We start from the raw sequence: 17,655 nt of genomic DNA, 5'->3' as shown, positions 1-17,655 counted from the left end.
AAATATTAAAATAATTTTGGTGGTTATCTTTATTATTTTCAAATAATATTTATATTTATTAAGTTTTAGGGTATTTCTATTTGTATCGTAAAAATTGTTGTCTTTTAAAATTTGTATTATTAATTAAGATTCTGATTATTATCTGAGTTGATAAGCTAAATTAGTTAAACATTTTGTACAAGAATATTCTATTTTCACAAGGGTAATAAAAATAAAATTTTTAAAATCTCTATATATTCATATATTATAATAATAATTATACAGTGAATATAAAAAATAAAATTGCCTTTAACAACAGAATCTATGTTTGTAATTGTTTTATTTTTTTCTAAATTATTATTAGTGTTAGTGGACTAGTGGTATTGTTCATATTGTTATCGATTAATATTGTGCAAGAAAAAAAAATGACATCAAAATTATACATATAATTTTATACACAAATGGGCATTTCAATTTTTTTTTTTGGTGACTAATGGGCATTTCAATTTGATATTATGAAATGTAAATATTAAAAAAAATGAACTTATTTATGGAAATAGAGTATGTGATCCAATGCATCAGCGCTTGGATTAGTAAGATAATAAAAGTGGAAACAAATCAAACAATTAAACAAATAACCTCGAACAAGCTTGATACTACCCTCACTCTCTCAGGTGGAAAGCACTCTTCCTTTTTACCCTACTCTCCTTCATTGCAAGAATGTTATCATTGTTCTCATTCTCACCAATAATGTTAAGGTGTGCTCTTCAAATCCCAAATTCTGTTTCCCACTCTGCTCTCCGTCTTTGCTTCCCTTCAACTTCATCCCTACACTCTCACTCTCAGCCCCAATCGCTTGATGAAGCTGTTGATTCCTTCACTCGCATGCTCTCTATGCGTCGTACTCCTCCCATCATCCAATTTAACAAGATTTTGGGATCCCTTTCCAAGACGAACCATTTCCACGCCGCCGTTTCCCTTTTTCAGCAATTGCAAATCAGGGGAATCGCGCCCAGCGTAGTTACTTTGAGCATCGTAATTAATTGTTGTTGCGGCATGGGTCGTATGACGCTTGCTTTCTCTGTAATGGCCAAGATTTTCAGGATGGGTTTTCAGCCTGATACCATAACATTGACAACAATCCTGAAAGGTCTCTGTCTCTCTGGTAGTGTTGAAAAAGCAGTGAGCTTTCATGACAGAGTGCTGGCTCATGGATTTCACTTTAATCAAGTCACTTATGGGACCTTGATCAATGGCCTCTGTAAGACCGGACACACATCAGCTGCTATTCAAGTGTTGAGAAACATCCCACGGTATGGCATTGCTCCTGATGTCTTCATGTACAGCGCAATTATTGATAGCCTCTGCAAGGATACACTTGTAAGTCAGGCTTTTCATTTATTCTCTGAAATGCTTGCTAAGGGAATTTCTCCCGATGTTATCACATACAGTTCTCTCATTTTCGGATTGTGTCTTGAAGGTCAATATAAGGAAGCCATTGATTTGTTAAGTGATATGGTGCTTAGAAACATTACTCCAGATGTTCGTACCTATAGTATTTTGATCGATGGGCTATGCAAGGAAGGAAAGATCAAAGATGCTAAGAGTGTATTGGCTGTAATGGCAAAACATGGTGTGAAACCAGATGTGGTTACTTATACCAGCTTAATGGATGGATATTGTTTGGTGAATCAGGTAAATAAGGCAAAATATATATTCAACACAATGGCCCAAAGTAGAGTGTCACTCAATGTTCAAAGTTACAATACCATGATTAATGGCTTGTGCAAAAGTAAAATGGTCGATGAAGCCTTGAATCTCTTTGAAGAAATGCGTCGTAAGTACTTGGTTCCAAACACAGTAACTTACAACACTCTTATTGATGGCTTGAGCAAATCGAAGAGAATCTCTTGTGCTTTAGAGCTTCTTGTCGAGATGCATGAAAGAGGTCAACCCACTGATGTAGTCACTTACAATTCCTTGTTGGATGGGATGTTCAATATCAAACAAGTTGACAAGGCACTTATGTTATTCAAGCAAATGAAAGAGAGTGGCATTGATCCAGATATATGCACGTTCAATATACTTATTGATGGCCTATGCAAAGGTGGAAGACTTACAGATGCAACAGTGATTTTTCAAGATCTTTCCGTTAAAGACTATCCTCCAAATGTGAGGACATACAATATTATGATCAATGGGCTCTGCAAAGAGGGCTTGTTTGAAGAAGCATTGGCACTCTTGTCAAAAATGGAAGGCAATGGTTGCTTACCAGATGCTGTGACTTTTGAAACTATTATTGGTGCTTTGTTTGAAAAAGATGAGAATGACATGGCAGAGAAACTTCTTCGGGAAATGGTTGCTAGAGGCTTATTGAATTGATAAAAAAAAAGGTAATATACATGAATTCAAATTGAAATTACATCTCATTGTTGCTGAATATGTATCATAGTTAGGGCTGGAAGTGAGTCAAGCCAGCTCATGAGCCAGCTCGAGCTCGACTCGTTAACAGCTCGATAAGCTAAGCTCGTGAGCTGGTGAGCCAAGCTTGAGCTTGAAATTGAGCTCATAAATTAAATGAGCCGAGCTTGAGCTTGGATAAGCTCAGCTCATTAGCTCGTGAGCTGGCTCGATTATATATATATAACAATCTTAATTATTTAATATTTATATTTATTTTTTACATATAATTTTAATATAGGACATAAATAAAAAATTTATAATTTATTGATAGATAAAAAATATATAAAATTGATATTTTCAAATATTTTTAAAAATATATAAGTTATAATTTATTGATATAAAATTATAGATTATGTATCTATGTTTCTCTTATTTGAGCCAGCTCGTGAGCTCGAGCCAGCTCGTGAGCTTTTGGTGAGCCGAGCTTGAGCTTAAGAAATAAGCTCGATTGTTAATGAGCCGAGCCGTGAGCCAAGCTCAATTTTCGTGAGCCGAGCTTGAGCTTGGTCTAGCTCGGCTCAGCTCGGCTCACTTCCAGCCCTAATCATAGTTCTGTGAATTCTGTGTCTGTTGGGTCAGAGGACTTTGGCAATGCCATAACATCAATTAATTTTGCACTTTCGATTTTTGCAATTGCTATTATCCTTTTTAATTCCATTATTTTATTGATTCTTTAGATGATATTCCTAGATATAGCTTATAGATTTAGTGTTTAAGATCTCTTTATAGCAATGGAGTGTTCTTTACTGTTATTCTATGAGATCATATATTTATCACGCTACAAACTAAGCAAAACTAAAAAGATTGAATATTTTGTTTTGTTGTTTGTTCTCTGCTATTCTGTTGTGCAAGTTATTTTTCCGTATCTTTGTAGGTACTGTATATATATATGTATATATATCAAAATAATTCCTATCACTGTTTTTATCATAAGCAACCATGAGCTATTGTTTATTTGATTAAATCCTCCGGGAATTGTTGTAAAAGGAAATTTAAGTAGGTATTAAGTATTTATTCTTAGGCTATATAGTTTTCACTTCCATCTTAAAAAGAAACCCACCTTCTCGAATGCATGTCCCCTCTTTTCATCAACCTAAGCAACATTGAGTCAAGGTTAATATGGTTCAGTTATCTCAAAATTTGTGGCCATTTTCTTAATTAATACTACTCAATTGTATTGCTTGGAAATTGCTTCTGCTGAAAATATGTACATTATGAAATACTTTTTCGGAGAATGTTTTTCTGTTAATTCTTAGATAAATTACCTCATTATTTCTTGTTTAGACAATACTCCAGTGTCTCTTAAGTCTCTGTTTATTAGCATTTTAAACGAAGTTACTGGCTTGGAGTTTTGTTATGTGGTGTTGTGATGGGGGTGTTAAAAGTGAAACAATATAGAATTCTTTGGAATTGCAGTTGATTTTATTTAGTGAATTTCTTTGCATAATTGTTGTATTTATTTACTTTCAATCAGATGGGTAAATACCAATCCACCGTGTTATATGTATAAATTTAATTGGCTTTATATTAATCCAAACTATGTTGAAGCTCTCTAGTGTGAATTTTCCTTTATACTTTGATTTCGGAATCAATTGCGAGACACTAGAATTCTTCAGAATCATACTCACTGGATTTTAAACTTCAAAAATCACTTTTTTCATGAAACCCAAACAAAAATCACTTCATCTCAAACGGATAAAATATTGATGTTGCTATAAACTTTGCAAAGTCAATCTTTGCATTATAATTAGGTTCTTCATTTATATACTTCCATGCTAACTTGTGTGGTTCGTGCTGCATAAAACAGTTTTAGACTTAAGCAAACAGTACTCCAAATAAACATTTATTACTGCAAAGGGCATAATTTTGCTGTATGGTAAGAGTATATGAATATACAATGTGTTTCGGATATTGCATGTTCATCAACAAGAAGATGGCTCTGTCATCAAGAGTTGTTTCAGACTCTACAGAAAGGGAAAATTTTAATATAGTTAACCAATTCTTTGTTCATTTTCACTGATATACAAAATGGGAGCATAAGTTGAATAGTATTATTTATTTATTTATTTTTTCAGTTTTCGTTATGCAATCTGCAATGGAGTTCTTTTCAGGTTCTACCATTTGTAGGCACAGGTAATTTAACTTTTATGTCATTGAGAAGTTGTGGTTCTACCTTGGAGCAGAAGAAAAAATTGAAATGGAAGACAATGGTTGCTCTCCGGATACTGTAATTTAAACAAATATTCGTGCTCTGTTGAAAAAAGGTTGAAAATGATCAAGCGCTGAAATATCTTCATGAAATGATTATTAGAGGCTTATTGAAAAGACAATAGGAGAAATAAATCAATTAAAATTAATAAACTTTTCGTTGTCAAAATTTGTACAGTACTTGGTAAATTTTATATCTATTGTGTTGGAGGATTTGGGAAATGCCATGAACTCACTATCACCTTGATTTTGGTTATTTCTATGTTTTTGAATTAATTTTGAACTTGTGTTATTGGCTCATTTTTGAGTCTGTTACCATGGCTATCATGCATTCTGTTTCGGCGGATATTCATAGTTGTAACTGTGCTTAAGATTTCTTGATAGTAATTAAGAGCTCATGATTGGTCTGATGAGCAACTATGCTTTATTTGACTAAATCTTCCTAGAATTCTTCTAAAAGATATGCTGTGGCAATATTAATGACAGATATATGATTTTCACTGCCGTCTTTAAAACAAATACATCTACTAAATGCATGACCCCACTTTTTTTGGTTGACAATTTCAACATTTTGTTATTTTTCAAAATCTGATCACAGCTGAAGAAACCTGTATACAAAGTATGTGATTACACTTGATTTTTCAAGAAAAAAAAAGGGGCTGTGCAAGAAGGAATTTCTAGGAATTTGTCTACTATGGTTCAAATATGAATTATCTTAAAACCTTTGTTCATTTTCATAATTAATATTACTCAGCTGTAATTCTTAGAAATCAATTGAAAATATGTTCATTATGTTGATTTTCATAATTAATCTTACTTGTAATTAATGTTTTCTTAAAACCTTTGTTCATTTTCATAATTAATGTTACTCAGCAGTTAATGCTTGGTTGAATTATTTCATTATTTCTCATTGAAAAATCCTATATAGGGATTATTATATTGTTCTTGTTTAAAATCATGTTGAAAATCTTTTATTATTAAAACATGGTTCGGAGTTTTGTTGTCTGTTATTAGCTACACCTGTCACAAAAGATTTGGGGATTCTAAGTCCAAGTACAATTGTTTCTACACCTGTTTCTTTGGGTTTTCTAAATCTTCTTTGCAGTGATGATTGGGGTTAGAATAAAGAATTAAAAGTGAAACAATGTTGTACAGTTTGAAATTGCATTTCTTATTGAAGAGTATCTTTGAATATCAAAAGTTGAACTCTGCTTAAGTGCTGATTAACTTATTTCATGAAACTGATATTGACCTTGCATTGGTGGTTGAATATTTTGGATTCTTGACATTTTCATCTTTGTTCCATGGTTACTGATTGCTAGGTGCATGCAAGCATGTTAAGTTGCAGCATGGCAAAGACAACATTGAAGTTCTCTAGTATGAATTTTCCTTTATACTTGGATTTCAGCTTGTCCATTTGAAATAATTGCGAGACAGTTGATTTAATATTTTCTCAGCATATTTGATTTCTAGTTGAACCCACCATTGGATGATTGGATGTTAAGCTTCAAAATCAGTTTTGGATGGAAGTGAATAATAGCTACTTTCACAAAAATCACTCTTCAGACTGCACTAATAAACATAAAATGAATTGATCTCAAACAAGAGAGAATATGGTTGATAGCATGCTGAATGCTACCTGCAGATATGGTTTAATTTTTTTTTTTTCACCCTTTCTTTTTTTCTTTTGAATAGGTATGTGATTTTGGCTTATCAAGAATGAAGCACAGTACATTCCTTTCTTCCAGAGCAACTGCAGGAACAGTAAGCTGTCATAATCCTCATTTCTAAGCTCAAATACTGTGTCATACCCTCTGCCTTCCGAATTATTCGTTCTTTCATGTTCTTGCTCTACATTTTGCTGCATATTTTTTTCCATTGTGCTTTATATTCTTTTGAAGATATATAAACATACACAAATGGAGGCATTTGCTATTATCTTTTAACAAAAAATTTGGAAAACCAGGAGCTTCTTGCCGTTTAAAATTCATTATGTTTGGGATGTTATATTAATTCTTTTGTGATGATGAATACCTATCTTTAGCCTCGGCTTTTGTTATGTTCAATTTATAATACAATTACTAGTTCTATAGGCCAAGAAAATGTCGATTAAATAAGTTTGGGAGAATGAGAGAAGGAGGAAAACACAGAGTGAGAAAGAAAAGAAAATTCAGACAGAAAGATAAGACATTTATGATCTGCATTACGAGTGAGCTTATCACTAATCTGTGCTTATGTATAGAGAAGAGTAGCTTGCTGTGCAAGATAGTACAAAAGGTACAACAGTCCATTCATTCTTAAGTTAGTTATGATAGCTGTAACTAACAGCTGTCCTATTGTAGCTGGCACTGTTCTCACAGCCAACAGTTCTTTCATAACTAACTTGTAACTCTTCTCTAGGCTTTACCAATTCACTCTACTACGATGAATGGTTTTTGGTAACAAATGAGGAAATCTTTCTTAATAATTTTGAGGCCTAAACATGAAACTGTTGAATTTTGCTTGTTATAATTAAATTTACTAAAGTTGTTGTTTGGTACGAGTTTCTGCCTTTCTGAAAAAATAAATATAAAGACAGGGGAGATAGAGATAATTGCACAAATTTTGTCTTAGAGAAGAGAAACTTTGTGCATTTCTCTCTGTCTCCTTTTCAAATAGGTCTGTGTCCTCTGACAATTGCCAAATGGGGCCTTAGTTAACTACATGCTTTTCATCTCTACCTCAAAACTCCTGTCTTTCATATGTATGATCAGCTCCGGTATTCTGCACGTATTTAGTTTTGCTGCTAAGCCTTTGTTTGGCATTGCAATACATTCATTGTTTATAACATGTTGCAGGCCGAGTGGATGGTGCCTGAAGTGTTAAGAAATGAACCTTCAAATGAAAAGTAAGCTCAGTTATCATTGGTTTTCATCATTAATTTTTTTTCTTTATTTTGCTTGTGAAGGAGAATTTCATAGTCTGTGTTCCTCTCTAACCTGAATCATCTAGCATAGAGAAAAATAAATTGGAATTTTTATTACATATAACTATTGTTCTTTGGCTTTGTTGTCTCGTGGTTCTTCTCATTGATGTTGCCACCCTTTTAAGCTGTTCATAATTTTATGATTATAACAAGTGGTGATTGGATATCCAGGTGCGATGTTTATAGCTTTGGAGTCATATTATGGGAGCTCTCTACTTTGCAACAGCCCTGGGGTGGAATGAATCCGATGCAAGTTGTGGGTGCTGTCGGTTTCCAGCATTGTCGCCTTGTCATTCCAGATGATATGGAGCCTGCTATCATGGATATTATCAAGCAATGCTGGAAGACGTGAGTGTACTCTTCAATCATTTTATCCTTGTTCTAAGATATCAGAACTCTTGCTTATAGCATTCTGAAAACCACTTGTTCTATCGAATATGAATAATCACATGAAAGGAAATACACATTTGATCTTGCCAAGGTACAATTTTGTTTCAATATAACCATTCTTGTAATAAAAAATCCTTACAATGTGCAAGCCAGTTTCAACAAATCCCTGTAATGACGACTCGTTGTTTCCTCTAAAGATTTTTATGCATAATAGGGGTTTGATTACACAATTTTTAAACTAGAAGACTTGGTTGAAAAATATTTGTACAGTATATGGACTTAATTAAAAACTTCTAGACTATAGGGATTTGTTGAAAATATTTCGGCATATATAGGGATGCCCTTGCAAATGTTTAAGCTTTAGGAACCTTTCGAATAGTCTAAGTGTCTAACTTCTTCACCCTTCACCCTTCTTGCTGTAAAAAATAATATTGTTTATATTTTTATCAAATTCGTAAAATTATTATCTTTTGGTTTTAAATTTGATGAAAAAAGAAAGTATAAAAGTGCTTTAGTATTTAATTATATACAAATATTTAATTACGTGTTGTTATATCTATAAAAATAATGATTTTGTATAATTATTATATGAATAGTTATTTAAGAGAATTATATAATTAAACAAAAATACATAATTTATATTTTTTGTATATTAAAGTTAAATTCTTTTTCTTTTAAAATTACTTTTTTGGTGGATTAATTATGAATTTTTCGATAGTTTAGTCAACCTTTCTTTTTTTAAGAAAAGTGATTAAGAAACCAATTCCAACACATTAATTGTAGTAACAGAGAAAAATATATCTTTTTAATAGTGAATTATATGATAAAAATGTAAGTTTATAAAATTTTTTTTATGGGATGAAAGAGAGATTGAGAAAGTTAGGACTCATATTTTGAACAATAATAAAATAATAAAAAATAACTATAAAAAGAATTTATACTTTCTCTATATAATTTTAATCTGTATAGTAGAGTGTCTCTTTTTAATTTGTTTTTCTTAATTCATGTTATAAAATAGATTTACATGGAGTTGGTTTTATATGAAATTAATAAATAAAAATATTAGATGATGATTTAATTAAATTTGTTAACTTATCTAATAATTTTTAAATATCTATTTCATATAAAAATAACTACATATAATTATTTACATACAGTTATTTTCATACAAAATTAATAATTAAAAATTATAAAATAATAATTTAATCAAATGTATTAAATTATCTAAAAAATTTTTACTAACAAATTTACATCAATTTTATCAGTGAGTTTTAAGTGAAAAAAAAAGAAGTAAAGAAATGTGATATAATAAAAAGTCATATATATTTAAAATGAGTACAACAACTTTGTACATATTAGATATGCCATATTTATATAAACTATCAAATTTCATTAAAAAAAAATCAAAGACTAATATAAAAAAAGAACATTTATAGATTCTAATAAATACACAATATCATAGTACATAAATAAATATCTTTAAATATACAATACTTTAAATAATAATATAATATTTTATTTTTAAATAAATAAAAATATAAGTATTTTTTATTCAATAATATTAAAAAATTATATTAAAATGATATTTTAAATTCTAATATAAAAATATAAAATAATTAAATTTTATTTTATATTACTTGACAAATAATTAGATTATTATATTTAAACTTATTTAATATTTACTAACTACTTTTGTTAAAAATATTATTATATAATATAATTTTTTTTAAATATTTGTAAAATTTAATTTTTTGATTTATTTAATATGTATAACGTAGGTTACACATAGCAAGTTCATTTTTATAAATTTGTTTTATTAGTTGACTTTTCCTATATATTAGTTTATTGTAAGAAAAAAAAAACTTTATGCATGAATAATATTATAATGTGGCGGCTAATGCAATTATAGAAACTGATATTTGTATTGAAAAAAGTTTTGGGATCTAACCCTGTTTTCGTCGATAAATTAACTAACAATAATTAAATAAAAAGTTAGATTATATAAAATTGAGAAATTAAATTTCACGAATATTTTGATAAAAATTTAGATTATATAATAATATTTTTAACAAAAATACTTAATTAATAAATTTTGAATATAATAATTTAATTATTTATCGAGTAATATAAAATAAAAAAGGTTAAATTACACAGTTAGTCCCTACAGTTTAAAAGTTTGTAATTGGGTCCCCACTAACGTTTAGCGTGAATGAAAACGTTAAATATTGTTATTTTACCAGAATGTCCTTATGAATCAATGTTCTAAAGAGTCAATTTGAAAGAGAAGATAACGATTTCTCATAACGTATTTTCAGTATCTGTGTCCAGTATCCTTGTTAGGGTTGAAGGAGTTTTTCGAGTTGTAATGGACCCAAACCAGTTGTCCGAAGGAAGCTCAACATCCAGGAGTATGAACAAGAGAAGACATCAATGCTTCTGTGGGGGAAGAGGTGGTGGTGCTCTCGTCGTCATCGTGTATGAATAGCCCAAGTAGGAGATTTGTTGCTTGTTGTAAATTACCAAAGTGTAATTTTTTTGAGTGGATTGATGGAGAGTAAGAGGTGATGGGAAAGGGGAGAAGGACTCATTGCTTTTGTAGAGATCTGCTGACACTTCGAACTTCCAGTACTGTGATGAATCCTAATAGAAGATTTATATCCTATCCCAGTAGAGGATGCAAGTTTTTTGAATGGATTGATGAAGAAGACAAGGCTGGGACTCAATCTGAATGCACCCAACAAAGAAATAAAACGCAGGGGAGCTCAAAACATGCTAGAGATTTTGTAAGGTTGGATGAATCTATGAATGCTGCACTAATAAAGGCACAAGAAAGAAAGATAGATAGATTAAATATAGAGATAGGACGCATGGAAGCAAGTGTAGGAAGATTATATTCTTATTTTACATTGCTCCAACAACAAATTGGAAGAATGGAGAGTGACATGAAGAAGCAAAAATAATTGCAGAAAATGATATTGACTTGTGTGTTGGTGGTAATATTTGCAGTGTATTGGTTTAACTGAGTTTGATGAGTTAGGAAAAAAAGTGTATCTGCAGTGTATTTGTGTAATGTTTAATGCTGAATGTAATCATCTTTTTTTATCAATTACAAGTGATTATGAAAAATTGTTTGCATTCATATCATCCCTTTGCAAAAAGTTCTAGTAAACAAAATACAGAGTAAAGTAGTTAACATTCATATTAAATAATAGTCAAAGTGGCCTCTCCAAGATAGCAAGCCACACGCTAAACATAACAAAAGCAGTAAAACAAAACAAGCATCCTAAATAGTGTTCGACAAAAGTGGTTCATAAGCCACTGAACCTGCATGGACATAGGGTATAATAAAGTTCATAGCCACAGCCAAAAAACTAATACAACTTAGTCCTAAACCTTAAAAAAAACTAATCTTCTGTGAGGTCTATGGTTTCATTTGATCCAGCTTTTGGCTTCCTCACACCTATCTTAAGTCTTCCACTGCGCCTTACACCAAAATTTTTTGTCTTAGGCAGTGGTGGAGCTGTGGACCTTGTTGGAGCATTTCATGAAATACTTGAAGCAGCCCCTGCCAAGAGATCAATGGTCACCTGAAGTAAGAATGAAATTCATAGAAAATTAAAAAAATAAATTCATAGAAAACTAAACTTAGCTATCTTGCCTTTTGCTGGTCTGACATAAAGACTCATTTCTTATTTGTAAAGTCTCCAATGTCCTGAAGTAGCAACTCTAAGAACCAGGCCCATGAATCTTTAGTCTTTGTCTCTATTGCTGCAACTGCCAGGGAAAAGTAGTTATCATTAGGGTCTCTGCCTACAGCAACCAATAATTGTTGTCCATGATCATCCTTCAGATGGCAACCATCCAGTCCTATAATAGGCCTACAAGCAGCCAGGAACCCTTTCTTCACAGCATCGAGACACATGTACATTCGCACAAACCTTGGTTGGATTATTGGACAGGGTCTATCCAACTTCAGCTTCAATGTCGATCTAGGGTTTGCTCTCAGTACCTTTACACTGTAATCTCTGATCCTACCATATTGCTACACTACCTTCCCTTGCACAACTTCCCTTCCCTTTCTTCTTGCCCAACAAGCCTTCCACACAGATATATTTGTCATGTATTTATCTTGAATTATTTGAATTACAGTACCCAACTTCATATCTTCTCCTCTACTTAAGTTATTGGTGATTTTCTTTGCAATCCAATTGCTGGACGCAAGACGGCCACTGTAATTCCTCCCACAAGTGTGCTTGCTCTTCAATGTCTTCATCTAACACAACCAGATTTTTCTACTTTACTTGCAAATACATCCATGGATACTCTCCTCTTAAATCTTTGCATTTGACTCTACATCTAACCTGATCGTTCTTGACATATCTAATGTCCCTCCCATTCAACAATGTATGTTCCTTAATAGCCTCCTTAAACTCAGCAATAGACTTAAACTCAGTCCCCAACCAAAATTCATAATCAACACTCATGTCAGCTTCTCTAGGATACCTCTTTCTTCTTACAGGCTCATCAGAATTTTCATCATAGTTGTCCAATGACTTTGTATCATAACCCAAAGAAATATCTCCAACATCAATTTCTGCTCCATCTTCATCCACCCCTTCTGTGTTATTTTTCACACCAACTCTCACACCAATATTATTATCATCTGTTCCTAATGAGCCACTGTTACCTCCAAAGGCATTTGGATGCTGATCTTGTTGGTTTTCTTCTTCAACATCAAAGTCAAAATGATCCTCATGATCACCATCATCAGCACTGTCATCAAACCTGTTATCTTCACTTGAAGACTCTGATTGACTTACCACTTCTATTTCAACTAAATTATTACCACTGTACTCACCATCAGAAGATATATAGTCCTCATCATTTGAGGTTATCTCAACCCCATTTTCTTGTCTACATCCATTAACCGTATACACATGGCAGTAGTTAGTCTCTTATTCCACTATAAACTTACTCATTCTCATTGCATCTCCATCAGGCTTTAACTCCCTAAAACTATCCTTCAATGCAACTCCAGGTTCATTCCACCAAATTTTAGCATTGTCTGTGTATCCAATTTCTTTCGGCGCTGCAACAATTTCTTGTAATAACCACTCATCTAACTCAAACTGCAACCCTTCCACTACCATTCCACCAAGGTATTCTTTCCCTCCTTTCCTACTAACCATCTGACCACCATGGTGGAGATCATTAGTAAACACAGAATCTCCCATCACTACAAAAAAAAAAAAGATTTATCAGAAAAATTCTAAATACAGTAAATACTCTAACCTCTACTGGAAAAATAAAAATAAAAAAAGGAGTCAAATCATAACATTCAATTCACAGCCTTAGGGATTAGGAACTCTTACCTGTTTTAATGTTGCTCTCTTGCAAATGTCACTCTTCAACTGTCAACAATGTCAATCAGTCAGCAACTCCACATAGTCCGAACCACACTCGACGATTAATTCCAACGATGGAAGGGAAGCATGAGCAGAGACATATTCTATTGGAGATGAAGTGCGAAGATAACGAAGGGTCTCAATCGGATTTTTTGTCATTACAAAATTTGGAAGAAAGAAATAACGAGTCATTTGTAATTTTAGCTATTGCACGTGCAACTCACATGTTCAAGGGGTGAATATGCTGTCGAATATTCCGTTAAATCAAATGGTGTTTGAATGGTAGGAACTCAATTATAAATTTTAATTTTTTTTCAGGCACTCAATTACAAACTTTTAGACCATAGAAATCAATTTAAAATTGTAGGGAGTAACTGTAATTTAACCAAAAAATTTAATTATTTATATTTTGATGTTATAATTTAAAATTGAGAGAAGTATTTCCGCAGAGACAGCAAGTTGTCTACGTCTTGGAGCAGAGAGCAGAGAGCACAACCTCAAACTTAACGAATGTGCGAATCACTCAAATGTTGTCATCCTCAACCTCAAAGATCACTTTGATTTTTAGGTATTCTCTTCTCAAAATCCCTAATCTTGTTTCCTTCGCTTCCTCTTCATCTTCAATCTCATCCCTTCACTCTCATTCTGTGCCCGCATCCACTCGCCAAGTTGATGAAGCTGTTGATTCCTTCACTCGCATGCTCTCTATGCGTCGTACTCCTCCCATCATCCAATTTAACAAGATTTTGGGATCCCTTTCCAAGACGAAGCATTTCCACGCCGCTGTTTCCCTTTTTCAGCAATTGCAAATCAGGGGAATCGCGCCCAGCGTAGTTACTTTGAGCATCGTAATTAATTGTTGTTGCGGCATGGGTCGTATGACGCTTGCTTTCTCTGTATTGGCCAAGATTTTCAGGATGGGTTTTCAGCCTGATACCATAACATTGACAACAATCCTGAAAGGTCTCTGTCTCTGTGGTAGTGTTGAAAAAGCAGTGCGCTTTCATGACAGAGTGCTGGCTCATGGATTTCACTTTAATCAAGTCACTTATGGGACCTTGATCAATGGGCTCTGTAAGACCGGACACACATCAGCTGCTATTCAAGTGTTGAGAAAGATCCTACGGCATGGCATTGCTCCTGATGTCTTCATGTACAGCGCAATTATTGATAGCCTCTGCAAGGATACACTTGTAAGTCATGCGTTTCATTTATTCTCTGAAATGCTTGCTAAGCGAATTTCTCCCGATGTTATCACCTACAACGCTCTAATTTATGGATTGTGTCTTGTGGGTCAATATAAGGAAGTCATTGATTTGTTAAGTGATATGGTGCTTAGAAACATTACTCCAGATGTTCATACCTATAGTATTTTGATCGATGGGCTATGCAAGGAAGGAAAGATCAAAGATGCTAAGAATGTGTTGGCTGTGATGACAAAACATGGTGTGAAACCAGATGTCGTTACTTATAACTGCTTAATGGACGGATATTGTTTGGTTAATCAGGTAAATAAGGCAAAATATGTATTCAACACAATGGCCGAGAGTAGAGCGTTTCCTAATGTTCGGAGTTACAGTATCATGATTAATGGCTTGTGCAAAAGTAAAAGGGTCGATGAAGCCTTGAATCTCTTTGAAGAGATGTGTCGCAAGAACTTGGTTCCTGACACGGTAACTTACAGTACTCTAATTGATGGCTTGGGAAAATCAAGGAGAATCCTTTGTGCCTTGGAGCTTCTTGGAAAGATGCATGATCGAGGTCTACCCGCTGATATAGTCACTTACAGTTCTTTGATGGATGCTTTGTTCAATATCAAACAACATGACAAGGCACTTATGTTATTCAATCAAATGAAAGAGAGTGGCACTGATCTAGATATATATACATACAACATACTTATAGATGGCCTGTGCAAAAGTGGAAGACTTAAAAATGGCAAGAGACATTTTTCAAGATCTTTCCGTGAAAGGCTATCCTCCAAATGTGACGACATACACCATTATGATCAATGGGCTTTGCAAAGAGGGTCTGCTTCATGAAGCATTGGCACTCATGGCAAAAATGGAAGACGATGGTTGCTTACCAAATGCTGTGACTTATGAAACAATCATTGGTGCTCTGTTTGAAAAAGGTGAAAATGATAAAGCGGAGAAACTTCTTCGTGAAATGATATCTAGAGGCCTATTGCAAGGATAAAAGTTGGTGAGATTCTTCTTGTCAGACATCACAAAATGTTGTTTGTATCTCTTTCTTTTTAACTTGTGTTTTGTTCTCGATCATCTTTCGATTCCATATTAATGCTTGTAGATCTTCACATGATTGTGATTCTTTATTCTGCTTTACCCACACCTAAGTGTTTTCTTTGTAGTTGCTTATTTTATGGCATTTTCGGTGACTAGATGGCTGTTATATGTGGCTTGTCGGATCTATCATTATTTCCCTTTTTGTTTTCGTAATTATATATGTGCATTGATGTTAATTTATTCCTAAGCTGAAATGGTTGTGATTTTCATCATTCAAAGGGAATCCTTGTTAGTTGTGAAGCTTCCCTGCACTCTTATTGTCTTTCGATCTTTTCATTTCCCCCATATTTAAAGTAAACTCCCATGCAGCAGCATACTGTCTGATGTAGCCTTAGATGAAATCTAATGTTATTTTGTAAACATCTTCTCATTTTTCTGTGTTCATGCAGTTATACCCGAAGCATGTTGTACCAAAGCAATCAACTTGATAAAAAAAGTTACTGATTCAAACTTCAAAGCCAAATGATTTTGATCAAACACTAGCCTCTTGCGCAATCTACAAGCACCCCAAAGAGTAGCAAGAAACATTTGCACAGGTTAATGCTCAAAAAAGTTGGAATACTCTATCATGAATTGTATGTTCCCATATAATCATGTTAAGAAAAATAATAAACCTATAAACTTTACAATTAAAATGAGAAACTTTGGTGGTATATTCGGGCTTTTAAGTTGGAATCTCATGAAAGCTAAAATATTGTGTTAAGAAACAATTATGTGATCAAATCTGGTTTTAATGAAACAATTATGGTAATTTTATATGATAGGAATTGTTCAGTAGAGAGTATTTTCATTTGTTAGCTGAGCTAAACTTGTAGGTTGATGGCTTGATAACTTTCATCTTTATGCTGGCTCCACCATAGATCAATTGATTCATTTGAAACGTTCTTGGAGTTATCATGAAAAGCATTGGTCCATTTGTTTGTTTTTTTTTTTTTTTTCAGAAAAAAAAATTGACATTAAAAATTTTGAAAAAATGGCATTTATCATTGTCTTTTTGAGTTTTTTTTTTTTTGAAGGTGGAAATATAAAATAACTAGTTTACAAGGGCAAGCAGTAGCAGAAAGCCATTGGATTTTATTCAGATGCCATTAAACTAAGCAGCAAGAATGCAACATACTACAGTAATAGGGCCCAAGCATCTAAGTCTTTATGTACTGGAAAGCATCTAAGTCTAGTAGGTAGACACTGAATATTACTGGCTTAGACTATACGAGATATAGATATTACATTGATCATATTGGATTGAAAATTTGAAATGGCTTGACATTCACAAGTTCATTTCCCTGACATGCACATATGCAGTTGGGCGGTGTTAAGGTAGTTCGAGGCAGGTGTTGTGCAGCTGTTTGTGTAAGATCAAGCTTTGCACTTTTAGTTTTGTTCCATTTATATCTTTGTACCCTTTATTGCTGAGATTGTTAATTTGTTGTTGTTAGGTCTATTGTGTTTCTGCAACGGCTTTGATTGGTTCTTGTAATGCTTTTTCACTTATCTCGATGGCTTATTAGGCGAAATGCTCTCTCTTTTTTTTGGGGAGGTATAAAAGAATTATGCTGGAATCAAGTATGATTTGGTACTGTTTGATTTTTTATTTTTATATATATTTTGTTATCTTAGTTACATTTAAAAATTATATATTTGAAAAAAAATACATTTGATATTTTCAATTAGAAAATGAATGAAGTTAAAAATATTGTTCGAAATAATCTTCATTTCACATAATAGGGGAAAAAGAAATAAAAATGAATTGATTTTAAGAAAAATAAATTATTGAATAAATTGATGAGAAATAATTCAGTAATTTGACTGTAACAGAAAAATAGTAAGGATACCAAAGAGTTTTTTCACTAGCCTACTAATTTGTATGTTATGCTTTTATCTTGTTCTTACCTTTAAAAAAAGGTATGTAGCAAGTTACGATTGAGCCATTAACCTAATA

At 32.8% G+C, this 17,655-nt stretch overlaps 2 protein-coding genes across 6 annotated transcripts; both read left to right on the top strand.

Annotated features, from left to right (window-relative positions):
• Nucleotides 1-589: 589 nt before the first annotated feature.
• Nucleotides 590-8,168, top strand: LOC112750926 (uncharacterized). 5 transcript variants are annotated; one of them, XR_011872351.1, is made up of 6 exons: nt 591-2,372; nt 4,518-4,575; nt 5,973-6,027; nt 6,346-6,414; nt 7,488-7,537; nt 7,787-8,168. XR_011872351.1 is itself a non-coding variant. In XM_072216962.1 (2 exons), the coding sequence occupies exon 1, from the start codon at nt 700-702 to the stop codon at nt 2,359-2,361; it is 1,662 nt and encodes a 553-aa protein (XP_072073063.1). In that variant the 5' UTR covers nt 590-699; the 3' UTR covers nt 2,362-2,372; nt 6,346-6,467. The 5 variants fall into 5 exon arrangements, 1 of the variants encoding a protein (XP_072073063.1); XR_011872352.1 differs by having other exon boundaries at nt 4,518-4,706; XR_011872353.1 differs by lacking the exon at nt 4,518-4,575 and having other exon boundaries at nt 590-2,372.
• A 5,678-nt stretch (nt 8,169-13,846) lies between these two features.
• LOC112750925 (uncharacterized) lies at nt 13,847-17,279 on the top strand. Its single transcript, XM_072216969.1, has 2 exons — nt 13,847-15,615; nt 16,106-17,279. The coding sequence occupies exon 1, from the start codon at nt 13,938-13,940 to the stop codon at nt 15,450-15,452; it is 1,515 nt and encodes a 504-aa protein (XP_072073070.1). The 5' UTR covers nt 13,847-13,937; the 3' UTR covers nt 15,453-15,615; nt 16,106-17,279.
• Nucleotides 17,280-17,655: the final 376 nt, after the last annotated feature.

This window comes from Arachis hypogaea, chromosome 15, assembly GCF_003086295.3.
Source record: "Arachis hypogaea cultivar Tifrunner chromosome 15, arahy.Tifrunner.gnm2.J5K5, whole genome shotgun sequence".
In the NCBI taxonomy this organism is placed as follows: domain Eukaryota; kingdom Viridiplantae; phylum Streptophyta; class Magnoliopsida; order Fabales; family Fabaceae; genus Arachis; species Arachis hypogaea.
This window is presented reverse-complemented; position numbering and strand designations above follow the sequence as displayed.